The sequence below is a fragment of the Pseudophryne corroboree genome, chromosome 2 (assembly GCF_028390025.1).
Source record: "Pseudophryne corroboree isolate aPseCor3 chromosome 2, aPseCor3.hap2, whole genome shotgun sequence".
Lineage (NCBI taxonomy): Eukaryota > Metazoa > Chordata > Amphibia > Anura > Myobatrachidae > Pseudophryne > Pseudophryne corroboree.
The window spans coordinates 758,487,538-758,510,739 of NC_086445.1; the positions used below are offsets into that span (position 1 = coordinate 758,487,538).

Below are 23,202 nucleotides of genomic sequence, written 5' to 3' on the forward strand. Positions count from 1 at the left end.
ACTTGATTTATAGATACATATCAAGCATTGTCTGTATCCATGATTCTCATGGTGGTGTCCAGATTTGCTATCTTCTTGTGTTATATTTACATGATGATGAACTGATCCTAGGTGAGCCTTTTACACTATATGGTGTATTGGTGTTTACTCTAAAGGTGGAGGTGGTATATTCACCTACTATAGTAGTTTTTGCCACACATATTCTAGTCGGGTGATGGGGTGAGCTGATATGGTTGAGTTCATTATAGTAGTTAACCGGATGTTACTTAGCCTGGGAGGCCCAGTTCCCTTTGTATGTGAATTTGTCTTTGTTTTTTTGTTTTTCATTTTTAGATACACCACTAAATATCTGATGAACGATGTTAAACCAAATGTGTTATTGGTCTTGAGAAAGGTTCGTTAAACGGACCGAAACGTCGACATACAAGGCTTTTTGACCCCTTCAATAAAAGTCTTTTTATGAACGGACTATATTCATTTTAGCGAGAGTGCACCTTCCACCTTGTGGAAACATTGCTGTTCGAGTGGACCTACTAGGTCTATTGGGAGCACCCGCAACGCTGGATTCGATGAGATGAGAGTGCAGGATTAACGTGGATATATATATATTTTTATATATATATATATATATATATATATATATATATATATATATAATATATAATATATTTAAAAAATATAAAAAAAAATTGTGTTCCCATAGTTTTGTCCCTAGCACCAAATTATGCCCCACACTGTAATGCCCCAATACCTGTTCATTGGCGTACTGCTTGTTGTCAGGGGTTCTGCTTGTCCTCCCCACCCTGCAGCCGCTAGAGCCGCTGCAGACTGTTCGGCAGACACCCTGTTTCAAGTAAAACTAAAGAAAATGTCCCTTCCAAAATGGCCGCCGCCTCGAAGGAGACAGTTATTAAAGATTCTAGAGCCTCCTCTAGTATCTTTAATAACGGTCTCCACTGAGGCGTAAGAGGCCGTGCCCGGGACAGCTGTGCCCGCAGCACTTCCCTGATGGCGGGCCTGATCAGCGATAGAGTTGGGACACACAACACTATAAAAATAAAAATAAAAGACTGAGCAAATCTTTTTCTGTGTTCAAATTTCTACTTAATGTAGGGGTCATTTTATACAGCGCACCAGGGGAACTTTTAGTTTTAAGGCATATTGTCACTGGGTGCCTACCATTCCTGTGATTTTGTACTCAGCCCTGCAGTATTAATGTATTAAAATAAAACTACTATATTTTATATGCACTGGCCCGCTTGTCAGGTTTTGCTTACATTGTTTAGTATTCTGTAGTGCCATATCCATTCGCTGCTATTTAGCACTGTACTGTAGTTTTTCAGTAGTGCAGTGGTTCTCAAACTGTGTGCTGTGGCACCCTGGGATGCCTCAGGGAACTTATAGGGGTGCCCTGGGTTGGTGGTCCAGGACAAATTCAAATTAATTGTGGTAAATGTAATGGGCAAAATAAGTGCCGGTGGCTGACTATCATAAAATAGGTTGACAAACAGAAGCAAATTTTGTCCCCACACACACACCTGAAGCTAAAATAGATGACATAAACACAATTTGCTTAATTTAATATTTCTTTCTAAATTTCTCAATAAGAAACATTTGGCCTAGGGGTATCGTGATTGAAAAAAGTTTTGGAACCACTGCATTATTAGTGGAATAAACGCCACCCAGTGGTAAAACTGTATTGCATGCTGTGGATCCTCTTGTGCCTTATCATGCCTTACTTCGCCTATCTGCACTATTTGTATGGCGCGACTAGACCGCCCGTATGGCACAGCAGCATCAACGATGAGCGTGGCTACATCTGTAACTGTTATACACTTTTCATGACTCCCAATAGCAGGACACGTGTCACCCATCCTTTACATGCCTGCTTCTGACCTTTTAAGTGATGCAAGTCTTATTAAAGGACAATGTTTCCTCTCTTCTTTCTGTATATTGTTCTGTAGGGCTACATTAGGAATATAGAGGTGAGGGAGTTCATATACTGTGTCAGAAGGGTAGATGTATAGCCAGGCATGATGGGGTAAAGTGGAATCTGCGCACGTTATGTTCTCTGATACCACTTCTCCCCCGTGTATTACTGTGGCGATGTGTAATAAATGACAGGGTAGCCTGTCTTTATCAGCACTGCTGTCTTTAATAAAGCCCGTCAATGTGCTAGGCAATGTATTAATGGTCAGTGGCACTGACTGTTAGACAACTACAGCTGTGTATTGTCCCATTCCCCACCTCCTGCAGCTGAGAGGGCCCTCCCCACCTCCTGCAGCTGAGATGTTAATGCATCTCGTCGCTGCTGCTTACTTCTTCGCCTCAGTAAAGAAGCGAAGCAGGAAGAGCAATAGCGGCGCTATGCATGCCACTATAATACTGTATATCTCCCCCTGACTTCTTAAAAGTGCTAAATGCCCCTAAGCTTTTACAATCCCATGGTTTTAGAGACCGCAAATACATTTAATGTAAGAACAAAATCCTCCTTTTTGTTTCTTCTTTTTTATAACTGCATGCGCTGCCTAATTATATACAGGTTGAGTATCCCATATCCAAATATTCCGAAATACGGAATATTCCGAAATACAGACTTTTTTGACTGAGAGTGAGATAGTGAAACATTTGTTTTTTGATGTCTGAATGTACACAAACTTTGTTTTATACACCAAGTTATTCAAAATATTGTATTAAATGACCTTCAGGCTGTGTGCATAAGGTGTATATGAAACATAAATGAATTGTGTGAATGTACACACACTTTGTTTAATGCACAAAGTTATAAAAAATATTGGCTAAAATTACCTTCAGGCTGTGTGTATAAGGGGTATATGTAACATAAATGCATTCTGTGCTTAGACTTGGGTTCCATCACCATGATATCTCATTATGGTATGCAATTATTCCAAAATACGGAAAAATCCGATATCCAAAATTCCTCTGGTCCCAAGCATTTTGGATAAGGGATACTCAACCTGTATTTACTGAGGAGCAGGTCCATAGGTAGACTGACTGTGTGATATCTGCCAGTAGTTTCATTCAGATTATCCCCTTTGTTTATAAATTGTATTTATTCTTCTACAGATTTTCAAAACATGAATTCCAAGAGGAAAGCAGAGACATGGAAACGAAATAGACGACAATTGGTACATTGGAGATTGCATGAGTTTATTATGTATATTTTTATTTATCCTGAATCAGTCTCTGAGTGGGAAGATTCTGGGAGGCAATAAATGCCTCTGACTCTTTCCTGCGTTACTATTTTCAGTGTAAACTAAATTGGGAGTCAGTGTACATGAGATCCTGATTGCGTGCAGCTGACATGTATTCTTCATATAGATGCAAATTACAATGGATCTAATGATGCCCGTGAGCTACTTACACTTGACCTGTCACACTGTATCTCACCTGAATTACTTTCAATTACTGAAGAATATTGCTATGCTTCTATATTGTGAATACAATATTGTCTCGATTATTCTGTGCTTGTGTTTTGGGTTTCAGTCATAGCCTTTTAAATTCAATCTACTTTGTTTGTGAACCTTTTCTTTAGGTCTGGTTCTTTTGAGCAGACTCATAATAAATCATATATGTGAACTATTGAATACAAATAGGAGTTAAAATTACCCCTTTCCCACCAAAATCCACTTTCATCCTGGGACAGACCCTGTTTACACTGCAGTGTTAACTGTTCTGCCGGCGCTTGGAGAGTAATGTCATAGGTCAGTGGTCCCCAAACTTTTTTGAATCACGGCACCCTAGAGTATCAGAGTTATTTTTTCGGCACCCCCTAGGCCAAAAGTTTCTTATTGAGAAATTTAGGAAGAATATTAAAATAAGTAAATTGTGTTTATATGTCATCCTTATGTTCAATTGAGTGGTGATGGACACAATTCACTTTTGTTTGTCCAAATATTTTATAATTGGAAACCACCAGCACTGATTTTGCCTATTACATTGACCATAACATTATAATTGATTTCTGGACCACCAACCCAGCGCACCCCTACAAGTGTCCTGAGGCACCCCAAGGTGCCTCGGCACACAGTTTGAGAAGCACTGTCATAGGTGATCCGTTTCTTGCCATGCTGTAAACAGAACCTGAGTCGGATGACAAGGGTCACCCATTTACACTGCCCCATTTCCCGGGTTACTTACTAGGACCAACCCTGCCTGCTGACTGGCTTGGATTCTGGGTCACTGGACCCAGTTTATTTTTCAGGGACCCCTTCACAGAGAGCTAGGACCCAGGTCGACTCAGCATTAACACAGGTTATTTTGGCGGTGTCAAAGGGATATAAGTAAATATTTAAATGGTAACCAGACAGTATAGTCAAAAAAAAAAGGGTACATGAACTTTAATTACTTTTAGGAATTCTATTGCATATATAGCATATTTACCAACTCTCTTGAAATATCTGTGAGGCTCCTGAATTTCTGGGAGTTCTGCTAGAGTTCTGAATGAGTAGACAAGCCCCAAACCCCACCATGGAAACATATTAACAAAACAGTGCACGTTGAATCGCACAGCAGGGAGCAGGTATGAGTTTTTGCAATACCGTGCCCCCTGCATCACCAAACTGCCTGTCGCTTCTAGGATCACCTGGAGGGGTAAATATGATTTAAAGAAACTTCTGTTTTTAGCAATGTAATCTGGTCTTCATCTGCATGTGATTATAAAGCAAAAAGTGCATCCTCTAAAAAAAAAAAAAAAAACACTCTGCAATCGGTTTTGTGTCATCACCTCAACATTGTTGGTAGTCTTAACATCTCTACAAGTATTTTACTTCTTTTTTTTTTATATATTTATTAAATCTTAGGCATTTTCTACTGTTGGGACCCCAGACTATATAGCACCCGAAGTGTTCTTACAAACGGGCTATAATAAACTTTGTGATTGGTGGTCACTTGGAGTCATAATGTACGAGATGTTAATTGGTAAGACTGTCCTGTTCTGTTTTTCCTTATTGTCTTTGTGTGCAACTACACGTACAAAGCAACACCTGTTAAGAACTCAAATATTTTAATAAACTCCCTTCAGACTGGTTTATCTCACAACTGAAGGGCAGGGTACATAGTGCATATTGTTTCATGGCGTTCCTCCCCTCCTCCTCGGGCAAGTACAGTGATCACAAAAACGTGCTATAGCGCGTATTTTACCCCAAAATGAGGACTGGGTACTCACTTTTTAAGAATGGGAGGGTCCCCTGGGACGCGCTCCGTTGGGATTGACTCTGGCGCTTGCTCTGACGTTACTGGTCAGGCAGCTGATGCTGGGCGGGAAGACGGCGGTGCCGGCCAGAGAGAGTAACACGCTTCCGCTGAGAGGAGTGAGGGAGCCAGCATAGTCATGCCACCGATCACGGGAAGCAGAAGCGCGGCGCTCTGTGGAGGGGGGCGTCCATTAAGCGAGAGCCAGGGTCTGTCAGAGCCAGAGCTGCCACCGGGGGACAGATACCTGCACAGAGCTGGCAGTGCAGAAGTAATTGAGGATGAAGGTAGGGTGCAGGGACACTGGGGAAGAGATGTGAGTGTGCGATGCTGGAGCCAGTCTGCGGGGCCAGGCAGAAACTGAACAGCAGGCCAATGCTCCCTTCACAGTGTCTGTCCCTTCTTCAGCCCAGTGTCCCCCACCATTACTGACCCTGCCAGCAGAGTGTTTCCCCCTTCCCTCCCCAACCAGTCCACTGTGCCATCTCACTGATCTCCCATCTAGAAAACCCCCAATCAGTCCAGATACACGGATTCCCCCCCAACCCAGTGTCACACCCCTATCTTACTGCCCCCTTCCCATCCTACTCAGTGCCTCCCCATTCATAGTGTCCCCTCATACAGCCCAGTGTCCCCTCTTCCCTCCCACAACCTGCCCCCATCTCACTGTCCCTTAGCAAGAACCCCAACCAGCCAGTCCCATTACAGTGCCCCCTCATTAAGTCCAGTGTACTTCCTTCTACTGCTTAGTGATCCCGCATCCCACCACCATCTCTCTGCCCCCTTCCGATCCAGACCAGTATTTTACCTGGCGCAAAGTGTATAATGTGCTCTGCCTGGTGCAAAGTGTATAATGTGCTCTGTCTCGCACAATATGTAGAACGTGCTCTGTCTCGCACAATATGTAGAACGTGCTCTGTCTCGCACAATATGTAGAACGTGCTCTGTCTCGCACAATATGTAGAACGTGCTCTGTCTCGCACAATATGTAGAAAGTGCTCCGTCTCGCACAATATGTAGAAAGTGCTCCGTCTCGCACAATATGTAGAACGTGCTCCGTCTCGCACAATATGTAGAACGTGCTCCGTCTCGCACAAGATGTAGAACGTGCTCCGTCTCGCACAAGATGTAGAACGTGCTCCGTCTCGCACAAGATGTAGAACGTGCTCCGTCTCGCACAAGATGTAGAACGTGCTCCGTCTCGCACAAGATGTAGAACGTGCTCCGTCTCGCACAAGATGTAGAACGTGCTCCGTCTCGCACAAGATGTAGAACGTGCTCCGTCTCGCACAAGATGTAGAACGTGCTCCGTCTCGCACAAGATGTAGAACGTGCTCCGTCTCGCACAATATGTAGAACGTGCTCTACCTGGCGCAGTGTGTATAGGAGGTTCTACCTGGTACAATGTGTGTAAGCGGCACCACTGTGTGGTATAATGTGAATTGGCACTATTATGTGGCCACTCCCCTTCCCCATGAAGCCACGCCCAAAAAATGTCTAGTTACAGCTCTGGTGCAGTGTGTCCTGTATGCTACACAGCCCAACAGCATTGCCACCCCCCTCCTCCCCCTTGCAACACTTTTGTAGTGGCCAAATTAAGTCTGTGTTCCTATATTTGAATAATTAATAAGAACCTTCATTCCGTTAGGACACCAATTTTTAAAAGTGAGGGGTCCCTGGGACCCACTTTTTTCGGCTCAGCGCAATCACTGAAGTAACCAAAAAGGTGATATGTGAAATATTATATAGTTTGTTGATTTAATTATTTAACAAAATATTGCTAAATTAGGGTGTGTTGCCTAATATTGGAAGCTGCTAAAAACGTATTAGTACAGGCTGGTGCCTACATGGTGCAGCATTAGAGAGCCATTATTTCTAAGTAAACAATTTAGAGGATATTAACCCAACATTTATATTTGTATATATACATTGCTTTTCTGTTAGTTGGGATTATTTAATTTTCTATGTGGCATACAGATATTGCTAAGTGCTTTTTCTATATTAAACAACTTTCCTTTATTCTGTTATGTCATTAACCTGTAATATCACAAAAGATATTCAAATGCTGAGCATTTTTTTAAATCTGTAGTTAATGCCTCTTACATACACAAATTTTACAGCACTTTTTAGATCATGCCTGATCTTTGCTAAACACCACCTCTTTTTACTTTACTTACCTGAAACTTATGTCGTTGTAAAGGATATCCTCCATTTTGTTCGGAGACCCCCCAAGAGACCTATAAGAAAGTTATGAACTGGAAAGAAACCCTGACATTTCCTCCAGAGGTTCCAATATCAGAAAAAGCCAAGGACCTTATCTTACGGTAACAGATCTTAAAAATTATTATTTTTATCCAAAATATCTGTGTGCAATAATGTTGTCCATATAACAGTTGTATCTACTCAGAGCAAGGCTGTGCTCTAATAATAAAACTAACCTTTCAGGCAACTGTCTAAAAACATTCTGCCTGAGCCTCCATATACTTTTATATAGCATTTGTTACTACAGTGATGAGCCTATAAAGCAGCGATTAATTATTGGTTCTGATCATATGTACTTTTAGAAAATGTTTTAATGTAGAATGTATTCTCATATGCTTTTTTTTTTTTTTTTTTTTTTTTTTTTTGCATTAACAAATCTGTTACAATAAACCTCCAACATTGCTTTCACTTTTATACCAGACACTGCTCTGCTAATTTTGTCTATAACCATAAGAACCACCGGTAAAGAAGTCCTCGCAGTCTGGATCCACAGTTTATATACTTGAATATACAAATTGAGAATATGTGGTTAAACCTACAATAGAATATTATTTTTTGGAACATCTATAGCTTTAATAACTACTGTACACACATGGAAAGCTGTCCTACTAGGCATGGCTTCCTTCAGGATGGAGGGAGTTGTGCCCGTGTTGTTGTTTTTTTTTTGTATATTTTTTTTTTATGTGATCGTTACAGGTGACATGATTTTAGGTCTGCAGCATATATTCTGTTGCTATCGATGGGGTGTGGTATGGAAGGTAGATAGTAACTAGGTCGACAGTGTCTAGGTCGACCACTATTGGTCGACAGGGTCTCTATGTCGACAGGGTATTTAGGTTGACATGGTCTAGGTCGACAGATCAAAAGGTCGACATGAGTTTTTAAATGTTTTTTTTGAGTGAAGTTTTCTCTGTAGAGTGACCGGGAACCCCAATTAGTGCACAGTGTCCCCTCGCATGGCTCGCTTCACTCGCCATGCTTTGGGCAAGGTGCCTCGCGCGTTCCAATCGTAGTCCTCATGGATCGTTAAGTATGAAAAGGTTAAAAAATAAAAAAATCATGAAAAATTCATGTCGACCTATAGACCCTGTCAACCTAGAGACCCTGTCGACCAATAGTGGTCGACCTAGTTACTGTCGACCTAGAGACCTGATCCCCTACCAATGATGCTTCATCTTTTACTACAGTGATCCTTTAGCCATTAAAAACTTTCAGTACCTGATGAAATGGCTACAGTCCAGTATCATACCTCCCACCTGTCCCGATTTTCGTGGGACAGTCACGTTTTTCTGGAACTGTCCCACTTGTGTCCCGTGGTAGGGGAGAAGTTGGGAGTTTCGCACTCACTCACTGCTCTGCAGCAAATAGATGCTGTGAACATGGATACAGGGGGCTGGGGTCATGGCCAGCAGCTCACAGAGCACAGGCATTCCCCACAATGATGGTAACGGGTGGCTTGGCTCATGATTGCGGCATTTCCGCAAAGGCATGCCCCATTTTCGGGTGCTAGCAGGAGTTCCAATCTGGACATACTTGGTGTAGGGAGGTATGCAGTGTATTCATGAAACATTGGATGCTGAAAGTTTCCCATATTGACAGAGTACTGTATGAACAAATTCATGTCGTCCAGTTTAATTTCTAAGACCAGTTTATTATCCCTGCCCTCCACTTGGACTTAGCTTGTTGAAATTATCTCATTTCAGTGCCTCCGTTTTTAATACTGTTTTCACTGTTGTAGATTTACACTAATTACTATAATCTTTCATTACTTATCTTTCAGTTTCTGCTGTGACTGGGAGCAAAGAATTGGTGCTTCAGGTGTAGAAGATATCAAAACAAATTCTTTCTTTGAAGGTGTTGACTGGGAACATATTCGGTAAGTGTCTTGTAATTTTATTTCAATGTAATCTTTGATTTTATTTATAGATATATGTATGTATTTATTTACAAGTACTGATTAAAGAAATACAAAAATCTGTCATGATCCGCTCCTCTTACAGGTAACATTCTATAACTGCAATTTGGTTTGGAAAAATTAACTCTAACCCATAGTTAAAACTGAAGAACAGCATTATTTAGTTGTACTTTACAATTGAGAACAAAACCGTAATAGCCCACCTTTTGTTCTCGTCAATGCTATCTGTCCAATCATCACATTACTTGTTAAATGGCTGTATAAAAGATTTAAATATGAGCACGTTTGCACATGCCAGTCTGCAGGGCTCACAGATGAATGTACCAGCCCAAGTAGCAATACACCTGTTAAAATAACTCCAACGCGGTATACTAGCCAGCATGTGTTGGGGGTTGTCGTCAATAGATAAAATGGGCTAGCCGTATAGCTGTCGCTGCTGGTGTGCTTCTATTCCACCCTGCACCTGTCTCCAGCCTGCCTGTCTGCCCCATATGAACCCCGCAGCAGTGGACGATAGTGCATCTCACGCCCAGCACCTGCATAGTCAGCCACTCAAATTTGAGGCACCATTCTTCACCACCACCAGTTGCAGCCCTGCCTTTAGCTTTATAAATGTGGACACTAACTGTATAAATGCAGTTTTATTTATTTAAGTGTTTCCCTTTTATCGTACCAATTTTCAGATATTCCTTCCAAGTCAGCTACTTTCCCTACATGAGAGTAAGGGGCTGTGCAGGAGTTCTCCTGCTCTAAAGGTGGCCATACACTGCTGCGATTTTTTGTTAAGGGAGAAATTGCAGCCAATGTCTCTTGAGCCGTCCGGTATCTTCCTAGTCGACAGGATTGCATGCAATATATATCGCATGCAGTCCTTTTGCATGTGACATAACACATGCAATCCCGTTCCCCGCTGCCGGATGCCCGCCCCGTCCAACCTCCGATCCGATGCACACAGGACTGCGCATCGGATTGGAATGGATGTCAAACACATCCGATTTGACCAGTTTTCATCCGAGCCGTCGGATTCGGATGAAAACAGTGCCAAATCGGACCTGTGTATGGGGGCCTTAAGACTGGCAGTGTCCAGTTCCCTGAAGGTCGAACTCCACCACACTATACTTTCCTCTTTACTATGTTGGTATTGTTGCAGCCGCAGAGAGATAGGCCGGACTCTCAGCATCCACTTCTGACTGAACATGGCATACACACGTTCCTTCTCCTCAACACAACATACTGCAGTGGAGCACTTTAGATTTTTTTTTGTTTTGAGTTTTATTGTTAACCAGTGTGCTTTTCTCACTTCCTCACTATTTTCAGCACTGGTAGATTCAGTGTATAGGTGCATGCACACTTGCCGAGAAAATGAGACGTCACTCGTTTTCACCCTTCCTGAGCGACGCCGCTCACTTCCTCGGCAAGTGTGTATGCCGCCGACAAGCGATGCGCGGCCCCGCGGGTTGTTAATGACCCTCGCTGTCAGCCATGCTGGCAGCTCAATTTGGACTGTCGTCCAAGAGCTGGCTGCATGCCCGGCCACTGCGTGACCTCACTGAGCAATATGGTCGTCATATCGCTCAGTGTGTACACCCTGCCGCCGACCGTCCAGGGAGGGTAATCACTAGGCTACGTCGCTCATAGGGGTTAATTCAGACCTGATTGCTGCTGTGCGTTTTCGCACAGCAGCAATCAGGTCTGAACTGCGCATGCCAGAGATGCGATCGGCATCTCATCCCAGCGATTGGTTCTGCCTGAGTGACAAGCAGAGGCGTTCGCTGAGCGGGTAGGTGGCATTCGCCCGCCGTTTTGGTGGCGCGGTCCGGGAAACAGGCGTGCCCAGACTGTGTAGGGGGCGGGCCGCGGCGGCTGCATGACATCACACGCAGTCGCTGCAACCCGGGACGCAGCAGAAAGTCACCTACCAGCGCAGCAGTACTGCGCAGGTAGGGACTTACTCGCTGGGTGCAATAGCATCGCCACCGTGCGGCGGGGGGAGGGCCAGACATGCTGGGTATCCCTCCGCATGTCAGGGTGGCTGATTGTAGCGGCTACGATCAGGTCTGAATTATCCCCATAGAGCACATCGCCTAGTACAGAGGTTCTCAAACTCGGTCCTCGGGGGCCCACACAGTGCATGTTTTGCAGGTCTCCTCACAGAATCGCAAGTGAAATAATTAGCTCCACCTGTGGACCTTTTAAAATGTGTCGGTGAGTAATTAATACACCTGTGCCCCTGCTGGGTTACCTGCAAAACATGCACCGTGTGGGCTCCCGAGGACCGAGTTTGAGAACCTCTGGCCTAGTGTGTACCCACCTTAACCTAAACCTTACAGCAAGACTTGGGAGATATTACACCTATCTCTGTATAAAAATCTGATTGCTCTTCCCTATAAGGAGGGAAATCCCTGTGCCACAGAACTTGCTGCTATTATTATGAAAGAGCTTCTTTTGAGTACTGCAAGTAAGTTCATTAGAACGACAGACTTTCATTGACTACTTTGGAGCCATATCTGTAACAGGAAGTACTGTGTATTATTAAAAGGGAAACAGAAGTGTAGTACAGTGAGAATGGTCAACAGGGGGATCGTCATGACATTTGTCTAATATTTCTTTATTATTTATCAAGCTCCATTCATTGCAAAAGGCAAACTAATTCTATTTCTCTATCGTCCTAGTGGATGCTGGGGTTCCTGAAAGGACCATGGGGAATAGCGGCTCCGCAGGAGACAGGGCACAAAAAGTAAAGCTTTACGATCAGGTGGTGTGTACTGGCTCCTCCCCCTATGACCCTCCTCCAAGCCTCAGTTAGATTTTTGTGCCCGGCCGAGAAGGGTGCAATCTAGGTGGCTCTCCTAAAGAGCTGCTTAGAAAAGTTTAGCTTAGGTTTTTTATTTTACAGTGAGTCCTGCTGGCAACAGGATCACTGCAACGAGGGACTTAGGGGAGAAGAAGTGAACTCACCTGCGTGCAGGATGGATTGGCTTCTTGGCTACTGGACATTAGCTCCAGAGGGACGATCACAGGTACAGCCTGGATGGTCACCGGAGCCTCGCCGCCGGCCCCCTTGCAGATGCTGAAACGAGAAGAGGTCCAGAATCGGCGGCAGAAGACTCCTCAGTCTTCTTAAGGTAGCGCACAGCACTGCAGCTGTGCGCCATTTTCCTCTCAGCACACTTCACACGGCAGTCACTGAGGGTGCAGGGCGCTGGGAGGGGGGCGCCCTGGGAGGCAAATGAAAACCTTTTTTGGCTAAAAATACCTCACATATAGCCTCCGGGGGCTATATGGAGATATTTAACCCCTGCCAGAATCCACTAAAGAGCGGGAGACGAGCCCGCCGAAAAAGGGGCGGGGCCTATCTCCTCAGCACACAGTGCCATTTTCCTCACACAGCTCCGCTGGTCAGGAAGGCTCCCAGGCTCTCCCCTGCACTGCACTACAGAAACAGGGTAAAACAAGAGAGGGGGGGCAAAATTGTGGCAAAACTATATTATTAAAGCAGCTATACAGGGAGCACTTATTATAAGGCTATCCCTGTCATATATAGCGCTTTTGGTGTGTGCTGGCAAACTCTCCCTCTGTCTCCCCAAAGGGCTAGTGGGGTCCTGTCTTCGTTAAGAGCATTCCCTGTGTGTCTGCTGTGTGTCGGTACGTGTGTGTCGACATGTATGAGGACGATATTGGTGTGGAGGCGGAGCAATTGCCAAATATGGGGATGTCACCTCCTAGGGGGTCGACACCAGAATGGATGCCTTTATTTATGGAATTACGGGATAGTGTCAACACGCTAAAGCAGTCGTTTGACGACATGAGACGGCCGGACAATCAATTAGTGCCTGTCCAGGCGCCTCAAACACCGTCAGGGGCTGTAAAACGCCCTTTGCCTCAGTCGGTCGACACAGACCCAGACACAGGCACTGATTCCAGTGGCGACGGTGACGAATCAACCGTATTTTCTAGTAGGGCCACACGTTATATGATTTTGGCAATGAAGGAGGCGTTACATATTGCTGATACTACAGGTACCACAAAACAGGGTATCATGTGGGGTGTGAAAAAACTACCTATAGTTTTTCCTGAATCAGATGAATTAAATGAGGTGTGTGATGAAGCGTGGGTTGCCCCCGATAAAAAAATGCTAATTTCAAAGAAGTTATTGGCTTTATACCCTTTCCCGCCAGAGGTTAGGGCGCGCTGGGAAACACCTCCTAGGGTGGACAAGGCGCTCACACGCTTATCAAAACAAGTGGCGTTACCCTCTCCTGAGACGGCCGCACTTAAAGATCCAGCAGATAGGAGGATGGAAAATATCCAAAAAAGTATATACACACATACAGGTGTTATACTACGACCAGCTATAGCGACAGCCTGGATGTGCAGTGCTGGGGTAGCTTGGTCAGAGTCCCTGATTGAAAATATTGATACCTTGGATAGGGACAATGTTTTACTGTCTTTAGAGCAAATAAAGGATGCATTTCTTTATATGCGTGATGCACAGAGGGATATCTGCACACTGGCATCACGGGTAAGTGCTATGTCCATTTCGGCCAGAAGAAGTTTATGGATGCGACAGTGGTCAGGCGATGCGGACTCAAAACGGCATATGGAAGTTTTGCCGTATAAAGGGGAGGAGTTATTTGGTGTCGGTCTATCGGATTTGGTGGCCACGGCTACAGCCGGGAAATCCACCTTTTTACCTCAAGTCACTCCCCAACAGAAAAAGACACCGACTTTTCAACCGCAGCCCTTTCGTTCCTTTAAAAACAAGAGAGCAAAGGGATATTCATATCTGCCACGAGGCAGAGGAAGGGGGAAGAGACAGCAACAGGCAGCTCCTTCCCAGGAACAGAAGCCCTCCCCTGCTTCTACAAAAGCCTCAGCATGACGCTGGGGCTTCTCAAGCGGACTCGGGGGCGGTGGGGGGTCGTCTCAAGAATTTCAGCGCGCAGTGGGCTCACTCGCAGGTAGATCCCTGGATCCTGCAGATAATATCTCAGGGGTACAGGTTGGAACTAGAGACGGATCCACCTCGCCGTTTCCTGAAGTCTGCTTTACCAACGTCCCCCTCCGACAGGGTGACGGTCTTGGAAGCCATTCACAAGCTGTACTCTCAGCAGGTGATAGTCAAGGTACCCCTTTTACAACAAGGAAAGGGGTATTATTCCACTCTATTTGTGGTACCGAAGCCGGATGGCTCGGTAAGACCTATTCTAAATCTGAAATCCTTGAACCTGTACATAAAGAAGTTCAAGTTCAAGATGGAGTCACTCAGAGCAGTGATAGCGAACCTGGAGAAGGGGACTTTATGGTATCCTTGGACATCAAGGATGCGTATCTCCACGTTCCAATTTACCCCTCACACCAGGGGTACCTCAGGTTCGTCGTACAGAACTGTCACTATCAGTTTCAGACGCTGCCGTTCGGATTGTCCACGGCACCTCGGGTCTTTACCAAGGTAATGGCCGAGATGATGATTCTTCTTCGAAGAAAAGGCGTATTAATTATCCCATACTTGGACGATCTCCTAATAAGGGCAAGGTCCAGAGAACAGCTAGAGATGGGATTAGCACTGTCTCAAGAAGTGCTAAAACAGCACGGGTGGATTCTGAATATTCCAAAATCCCAGTTAATGCCGACAACACGTCTGCTGTTCCTAGGGATGATTCTGGACACGGTTCAGAAAAAGGTTTTTCTCCCGGAGGAAAAAGCCAAGGAGTTATCCGAGCTTGTCAGGAACCTCCTAAAACCAGGAAAGGTGTCTGTACATCAATGCACAAGAGTCCTGGGAAAAATGGTGGCTTCTTACGAAGCAATTCCATTCGGCAGATTCCACGCAAGAATTTTCCAGAGGGATCTGTTGGACAAATGGTCAGGGTCGCATCTTCAGATGCACCAGCGGATAACCCTGTCTCCAAGGACAAGGGTATCTCTTCTGTGGTGGTTGCAGAGTGCTCATCTATTGGAGGGCCGCAGATTCGGCATACAGGATTGGATCCTGGTGACCACGGACGCCAGCCTGAGAGGCTGGGGAGCAGTCACACAAGGAAGAAACTTCCAGGGCGTGTGGTCGAGCCTGGAAACGTCTCTTCACATAAACATTCTGGAACTAAGAGCAATCTACAATGCTCTAAGCCAGGCAGAACCTCTGCTTCAAGGAAAACCGGTGTTGATCCAGTCGGACAACATCACGGCAGTCGCCCATGTGAACAGACAGGGCGGCACAAGAAGCAGGAGTGCAATGGCAGAAGCTGCAAGGATTCTTCGCTGGGCAGAGAATCATGTGATAGCACTGTCAGCAGTGTTCATCCCGGGAGTGGACAACTGGGAAGCAGACTTCCTCAGCAGACACGACCTTCACCCGGGAGAGTGGGGACTTCATCCAGAAGTTTTCCACATGCTGGTAACCCGTTGGGAAAGACCAATGGTGGACATGATGGCGTCTCGCCTCAACAAAAAACTGGACAGGTATTGCGCCAGGTCAAGAGATCCGCAGGCAATAGCTGTGGACGCGCTGGTAACGCCTTGGGTGTACCAGTCGGTGTATGTGTTTCCTCCTCTGCCTCTCATACCAAAAGTATTGAGAATTATACGGCAAAGAGGCGTAAGAACGATACTAGTGGTTCCGGATTGGCCAAGAAGGACTTGGTACCCGGAACTTCAAGAGATGATCACGGAAGATCCGTGGCCTCTACCTCTGAGAAGGGACTTGCTTCAGCAGGGTCCCTGTCTGTTTCAAGACTTACCGCGGCTGCGTTTGACGGCATGGCGGTTGAACGCCGGATCCTAAAGGAAAAAGGCATGCCGGAAGAAGTCATTCCTACTTTGATTAAAGCAAGGAAGGAAGTAACCGCGCAACATTATCACCGCATTTGGCGAAAATATGTTGCGTGGTGCGTGGATCGGAGTGCTCCGACGGAGGAATTTCAACTGGGTCGATTCCTACATTTCCTGCAATCAGGATTGTCTATGGGTCTCAAATTGGGATCTATTAAGGTTCAAATTTCGGCCCTGTCGATTTTCTTCCAAAAAGAATTGGCTTCAGTTCCTGAAGTCCAGACTTTTGTTAAGGGAGTGCTGCATATACAGCCCCCTGTGGTGCCTCCAGTGGCACCGTGGGATCTCAATGTTGTTTTGGACTTTCTCAAATCTCATTGGTTTGAACCACTAAAAACTGTGGATTTGAAATATCTCACATGGAAAGTGACCATGCTACTAGCCCTGGCTTCGGCCAGGAGAGTGTCAGAACTGGCAGCTTTATCTTACAAAAGCCCATATCTGATTTTCCATTCGGACAGGGCAGAACTGCGGACTCGTCCGCATTTTCTCCCTAAGGTGGTGTCAGCATTTCATCTGAACCAACCTATTGTAGTGCCTGCGGCTACAAGCGACTTGGAGGACTCCAAGTTGTTGGACGTTGTCAGAGCTTTAAAAATATACATTTCAAGGACAGCTGGAGTCAGGAAATCTGACTCGCTGTTTATACTATATGCTCCCAACAAGTTGGGCGCTCCTGCGTCTAAGCAGACTATTGCTCGCTGGATTTGTAGTACGATTCAGCTTGCACATTCTGTGGCAGGCCTGCCACAGCCAAAATCGGTAAAAGCCCACTCCACAAGGAAGGTGGGTTCTTCTTGGGCGGCTGCCCGAGGGGTCTCGGCATTACAACTCTGCCGAGCGGCTACGTGGTCGGGGGAGAACACGTTTGTAAAATTCTACAAATTTGATACCCTGGCTAAGGAGGACCTGGAGTTCTCTCATTCGGTGCTGCAGAGTCATCCGCGCACTCCCGCCCGTTTGGGAGCTTTGGTATAATCCCCATGGTCCTTTCAGGAACCCCAGCATCCACTAGGACGATCGAGAAATAGAATTATCGGTAAGTAAATTCTTATTTTCTCTGAGTCCGTAGTGGATGCTGGGCGCCCATCCCAAGTGCGGATTATCTGCATTACTTGTACATAGTTACAAAAATCGGGTTATTATTGTTGTGAGCCATCTTTTCAGAGGCTCCGCTGTTATCATACTGTTAACTGGGTTTAGATCACAGGTTGTACGGTGTGATTGGTGTGGCTGGTATGAGTCTTACCCGGGATTCATAAATCCTTCCTTATTGTGTACGCTCGTCCGGGCACAGTACCTAACTGAGGCTTGGAGGAGGGTCATAGGGGGAGGAGCCAGTACACACCACCTGATCGTAAAGCTTTACTTTTTGTGCCCTGTCTCCTGCGGAGCCGCTATTCCCCATGGTCCTTTCAGGAACCCCAGCATCCACTACGGACTCCGAGAAATAGAATTATCGGTAAGTAAATTCTTATTTTTTTCTCTGCATATCTTGTATAGGTCTGTTATAATTGTATAATGTTAAGCAAATAATTTTATTAATATTGGGTGTCAAGTTATGTGCTCAACAGATTACATATATCTCTGCTTTATTTCCTGTACGTTATATTACTTGTTCCCTGTTCAGGTTGAATACTTGATTTAGGCATATTGCGGATGTTTACAAAACTTAAGAGACACGGGTGCACTCATTTCCCTTATTCACATAGATTAATAAAAACCAAATTATATTAGGTAGGCTTTAAAATAGGTGTCCTAATATAGGCAATATATAGCACATTAATTAAAACGTTGGTCCTGACACCTATTTTAAAGCATACCTAATAAAATGTGGTTTTTATTTATCTATGTGGATAAGGGAAATGAGTGCACCCTGTGTAAATGGACGCCTTTGTCTCTTTAGTTTTGTATACTTATCAGAGTTATTAGGTAGCACCTCCAGCATACAGTGGGGTTTTAATATTTCTTCACCCATTATAATGTAATTGGAAGATCCTTTTACTTCATTACTTTTTTTCACTCATTGTCCCTTGGAGCAGGATTTCTCTTGTGCATCTATCCTCCTATATTGTAGATGTGTGTAATGTTTCATGTGGAAACTCGGAATAAAAAAATGATCCGCTGTGACAGCCAGACTTTGTGTCAGGATCCCCACCCCTAAACATAATATATTATATTTTAATTCTGTATATGTGCATTATACTGTTCCAGCAAGATTAAAATTTCTATCTTAACGGTGCCCCCTTGTGGCCAATGTGACCAGGTGAATTTAGTATATGGGTTTCCATGTGTCACAGTTAAACACTGACCATATCCTTTTTTGTTTCTCCATATAAATGTGGATAGGTTCTTGTATCATTTTAATTTGGGTGGGTTTATGGGTCAACAATTTATTTGACAATTATTGACCCTGTTTTAATATAAAAATTATGAGAAAACTGTAAAATTTTACAAAATAGAGTAAATTAGCGGTCTGTACCACAGTGCAAATTGTATGCTATTTAACTTGCCCTAAACTCCTATGTCTTTCAGATTGCATCTGACAAATTGTTTAAGTGTAATATAAATTGTTTTTGAAGAATTTTATTCATTTTATTTACAGGGAAAGACCTGCTGCAATACCTATTGAAATAAAAAGTATTGACGACACTTCAAATTTTGACGAATTCCCAGACTCCGACATTCTAAAGCCATTAGGTAAGTTTCTACAACTGCAGATTCCTTCAGAAAGATGTTTATTTAGGCTTTAATACACCTTTGTATGTTCAAAAATTAAAGTATAATTTTACTAAAGTGTTAAAAATACATTTTGCTAGTTACCAGCAAATTAAATTGATAATTTATACTTTACATACTAATGTTTGTATGTATGTATGGAATGACCAGTTATACACTGTGTGTGAATGCAGGAAGAGAAACTTCCTGCAGCTGCTGCTCTCAGAAGGACCTTCTGGTCCCTCTTGCTTCACTGCACCCTCCCCCAGTGTCTGCCGTGCTTCCAGCACTGTTGGCAGGTCAGCAGGGAAGAACCCCCGCCCCCCCCCCCCCCCCCCCCCCCCCATCCCCCCCCCCCGTCCCCCCCCCACCACTTGGCTGCAGACATTAGCTGCTGCTGGGGAAATGTAAATTAGCACCCCACCCCTCCCTGGAACCCCACAGCGAGTACCCGACCTGGTGTATTCCACTGGTAAAATGAAAGTCGATTTGTTACCGATGTTCCGGATGGTGGCGATCCAATGTTTGGGCGAAAAAAACAATTGTTTTTACAAATCATTTTGAATAAAGTTAAATACATTGTTCTTCTCCTAATTAACTCATAGAAAAATTTCAATTTCTGACTGTTAAAAAATCAGTCGGTTAAGTGGTTAAAGTAACACTTTACACTAGATATACACTGTCAGATAAAATGCCTCAGACCGACAGACATTTTATCTGACACACCGATCAGATTTATCATGGGCATACACTGAGATAATGCACCCTATATGGCCATGTGATATCTAATTTCCTCCACCGGAGGGAGACCTTTTCCCCCCATTCCTTCCCAGTGGAGGAATAGTGCAAATGTCTGTCCTTCGGCCACGGCTGTGCATATAATGCCTGATATGGCAGACTTGCAACTTGAAAATTGGATGATGAGCATGACCGACCAACTGCGATTTGGTATTTTCTGAATGGTTGTGCATGTAACACCGTACAATTATCTTGATGTTTCGCTGATATAGAGTGGAATGGCCTGATAATTGTATAGTGTGTGCCCAGCATTTGTATAAATATTTGTTTAGCTACATACTTTACTAATTTGAAATAAACACTGAAATTATGCATGTAACGGCAAAAAGATGCATTGAAACAAGTACCTCTGTGTACAGTTTGCCACTGTCTAATATACCATGGATTTGGATTGACAGCAAGAGTTAGCATGTTGCTTTATTGTATTGTTGACCTTTGTGGTGCATATAATGCAAAGTTTCACATCAGAACAAGGCTGGCTGGATTATCCATATGACAGATTACCTGTATGCTGCTCTTATGTAGATAAATGTATAAACAGCACAAATTTTGTGAGCACTACTCTTAATGTGCAGGTACTATACAGTATGACTGATGGACAGCACTAGCGATATAATGGCTAGCATTACTGCCTCACAGCACTGAGGTCATGGGTTTGATTCCCATTATGACCCTAACTATGTGGAGTTTGTATATTTTCCCCGTGCAGGGACTGATGTGAATGGTGCAATATTCTCTTATATCGTTGCAGAATGTCTACTAATCTGTTCCTTACTGTCCTTTGTAATATTCAGGTGTTGCAAGCAACCATCCTGAAACAGACTTCAAGAACAAGGATTGGGTCTTTATAAACTACACATACAAGCGCTTTGAAGGACTAACAGCTAGAGGGGCTCTACCAACATTTATCAAACCAAGGAAATAATGATTTCTAGACTGGGACATTTGCTCACTTTTACCTTAAACCCCACCCTTCCCTTACTTGCCTTTACCGTGAAATGTTGACATGTGGGTGCTTTTAAACTTTTAAATGCACCAGTAGAAAACTCGAGCTTCCATAACTACATATTTGTAAAGCCTATGTTCCTTGGAGAATACTACAAATGTTTCATCAAGAAAGGATTCATCTTGTAGAACCTTCATCCATTATTGGAACATGGAACTTGGTCATACAACTGCACTGTACCATCTCAAGTCACTTTTACAGCATTACAGAACACGTTTACTGTTTCAGTTTATGCTTCTCAATCCAATAATGGAACAGTTTGATGACAAAGGAGGGGTCCAGCGGTACTCTTGAAATTTGACCTAGTTTTCAATAAAAGAAAAAAAGTATACAGCTTTAAAAACCATATTTAGCACCAACAGCATTATGCACTTTCACATTAAACTGCCTATCTCAGCACCCATTTCAGTCCACATTCTTGCCATTCCAAAAAGTCAAATCCAGCCTATTTATTTATGATCTTTCCTATGCTTATTGTGGAGGACAGATATTCCTAAACTATCAACAGGAAAATATTTGGTTGTTTATTTTCTTACCTTTCTCGTTTTTTTTGTTTTGTTTTTTTCTTGAGGATTTTCATGTGCTATAAAATAGCATAAAAGTGGACTCCAACCTTATTTGTGTTATTTTCACAGCATTAAACTAAATATGCTTTGTATATATGGTGCCTTACTCATAAAAGGATTTATGTATTTATATGGGTGCATGATGACTGAGCTTATTGTCTTTTATACATGTCAGTGCTGTCTCTTTGCAAATGGGTGACCAAATTGGAGATCTGATGGCTATACAGCTCTTAGGACAGGTGGCCACTTTTAGAACGCATGATATATTGTCAATGGGCTATGAACCTGACGGCATACAGACCAATAGTGATATTTCACTGATCAGACTGAAAGGCATCCATTGTAATAATCCAAATAGTTGCAATTCCATCTTTTATTTGTAATTGTGTTTTCTGGCCAGACTTCTGGTGATTTCTGGTCTCTTCCTAGTGTTCCAAAAAAAAACAAAATAAAAGTAGCACCTGCTTATGAACTTGATAATTATTGATTATTGTCCCGATTTAAAACATTTTTGTTTTGACCAAGGGGCAGATTTAGTTAACCTTGGGTTGTGTTGCGCAGTCTCCTCTTCTGGGTGATGTGCCCTGAATTATTAGTTTAGAGACCTACATCAGCCCTATTACAAAGGTTGATGCTTATTTCTACTTGTACCTCTGAAGAGTTTGAGCAGAATTAAGAGGTAACTACTATCTCTGTGCTGCTCACAGGTTGTCAAGCTTTGTATTGTTTTTTAATGAATAACAACAATTTACTTATAGATCGAGAAGGTACACAAAATTATGGCAGCCCTAAACAATCTAGAGATTAAAACTGTGTTGGCTACAGTGCAAGAACATTTGTTGCCTTGATCAGGCATTATTGGTTTGTTTATGCCATATAGTTCCAGCGTCAATGCATTACAATATTGCGGGTAGTAACAGTTGATGTAGAAGTATCCTAAAAATGGACACCTGTCATATTTTCATCATGTGCACATTGTTGGTGCTCGTGTAGCTGGAGCATCTGTGACGAAACACCCACTTTAGTTAGTGTATTTTGAGCACAGGTTTCCAAGCTTATAACCGTTTACATGGAAAATATCATCTAAGGGGGTAAAGTGGTCACAAACTAGGTGAATGGGAGCGGCGAACATTAAAGAAGGATTTTGTCTAAAAATGTAAGAACTGCTGCAGCAAATGTGACATGAACTTTGTATTCATCTTGAATTCCTTGAGTCCACAAAAATGACGAGGTCTTCTCAGATCAAACTTTCACAGTAGAGCAATTGCCAAAACTCTGATTACTCAAATGCTAAAAGGTGAAATGTAAGTGTCAATCATAACATCTAGGCTCATACTTTGAAACACATAGGGGGTATTAAATTGAAGTTGGCAACTGCCGTCTTGTCGGAAAGATGGCAGTTTGTCTGTTTTAGGTCAGAAGGGGTACCGACCTATTCAATGCTGCCGATCCACGTGTATTGTCAGAAGCCCGGCCAAACCCGACAGGTTTTACCCCCGTTTTCGACAATGTCAATCCGATTAAAAAAAAAAAAAGTTGGATTGGCATTGCCGAGAATGGGCCAAACCTGTCAGATTTGGCCGGACATTGAATACTCGCATGTCTGATCTTTCCGTCGGAAAGGATCTGACATGAATTGAGTACACCCCATAATTTACATCAAGCCACTTTTATATTTGGAGAACACCCAAGGAAACCTATAATGCTCAATGCTTGGTTCCAACTATGAAACATGAAAATGGGTATGGGAGTGATTGTTGATTTTAGCTGTGGTGATTTGAGTATTTATGAAACTGCAGATCTGGCTTTTTTTGTGTGTGTAATAGCCTTTAAAGTTTACGGTGCTTAAAACAAAATGCATTAAGTGTCCGTTTTGTTGGCAAAACCATCTG

At 43.5% G+C, this 23,202-nt stretch overlaps 1 protein-coding gene across 2 annotated transcripts in view; it reads left to right on the forward strand.

Annotated features, from left to right (window-relative positions):
* Positions 1-21,440, forward strand: part of LOC135047464 (serine/threonine-protein kinase 38) — a 249,986-nt gene extending 228,546 nt beyond the window's left edge. For both annotated transcript variants that reach the window (XM_063955453.1, XM_063955454.1), the window contains 6 exons: positions 3,088-3,149; positions 4,824-4,941; positions 7,415-7,538; positions 9,257-9,352; positions 18,828-18,922; positions 20,533-21,440. In XM_063955453.1, coding sequence (XP_063811523.1) covers positions 3,088-3,149; positions 4,824-4,941; positions 7,415-7,538; positions 9,257-9,352; positions 18,828-18,922; positions 20,533-20,663 — 626 coding nt within the window. In that variant the 3' untranslated portion in view covers positions 20,664-21,440. The remainder of the gene's footprint in view (positions 1-3,087; positions 3,150-4,823; positions 4,942-7,414; positions 7,539-9,256; positions 9,353-18,827; positions 18,923-20,532) is intronic.
* The last annotated feature ends 1,762 nt before the right edge of the window (positions 21,441-23,202 follow it).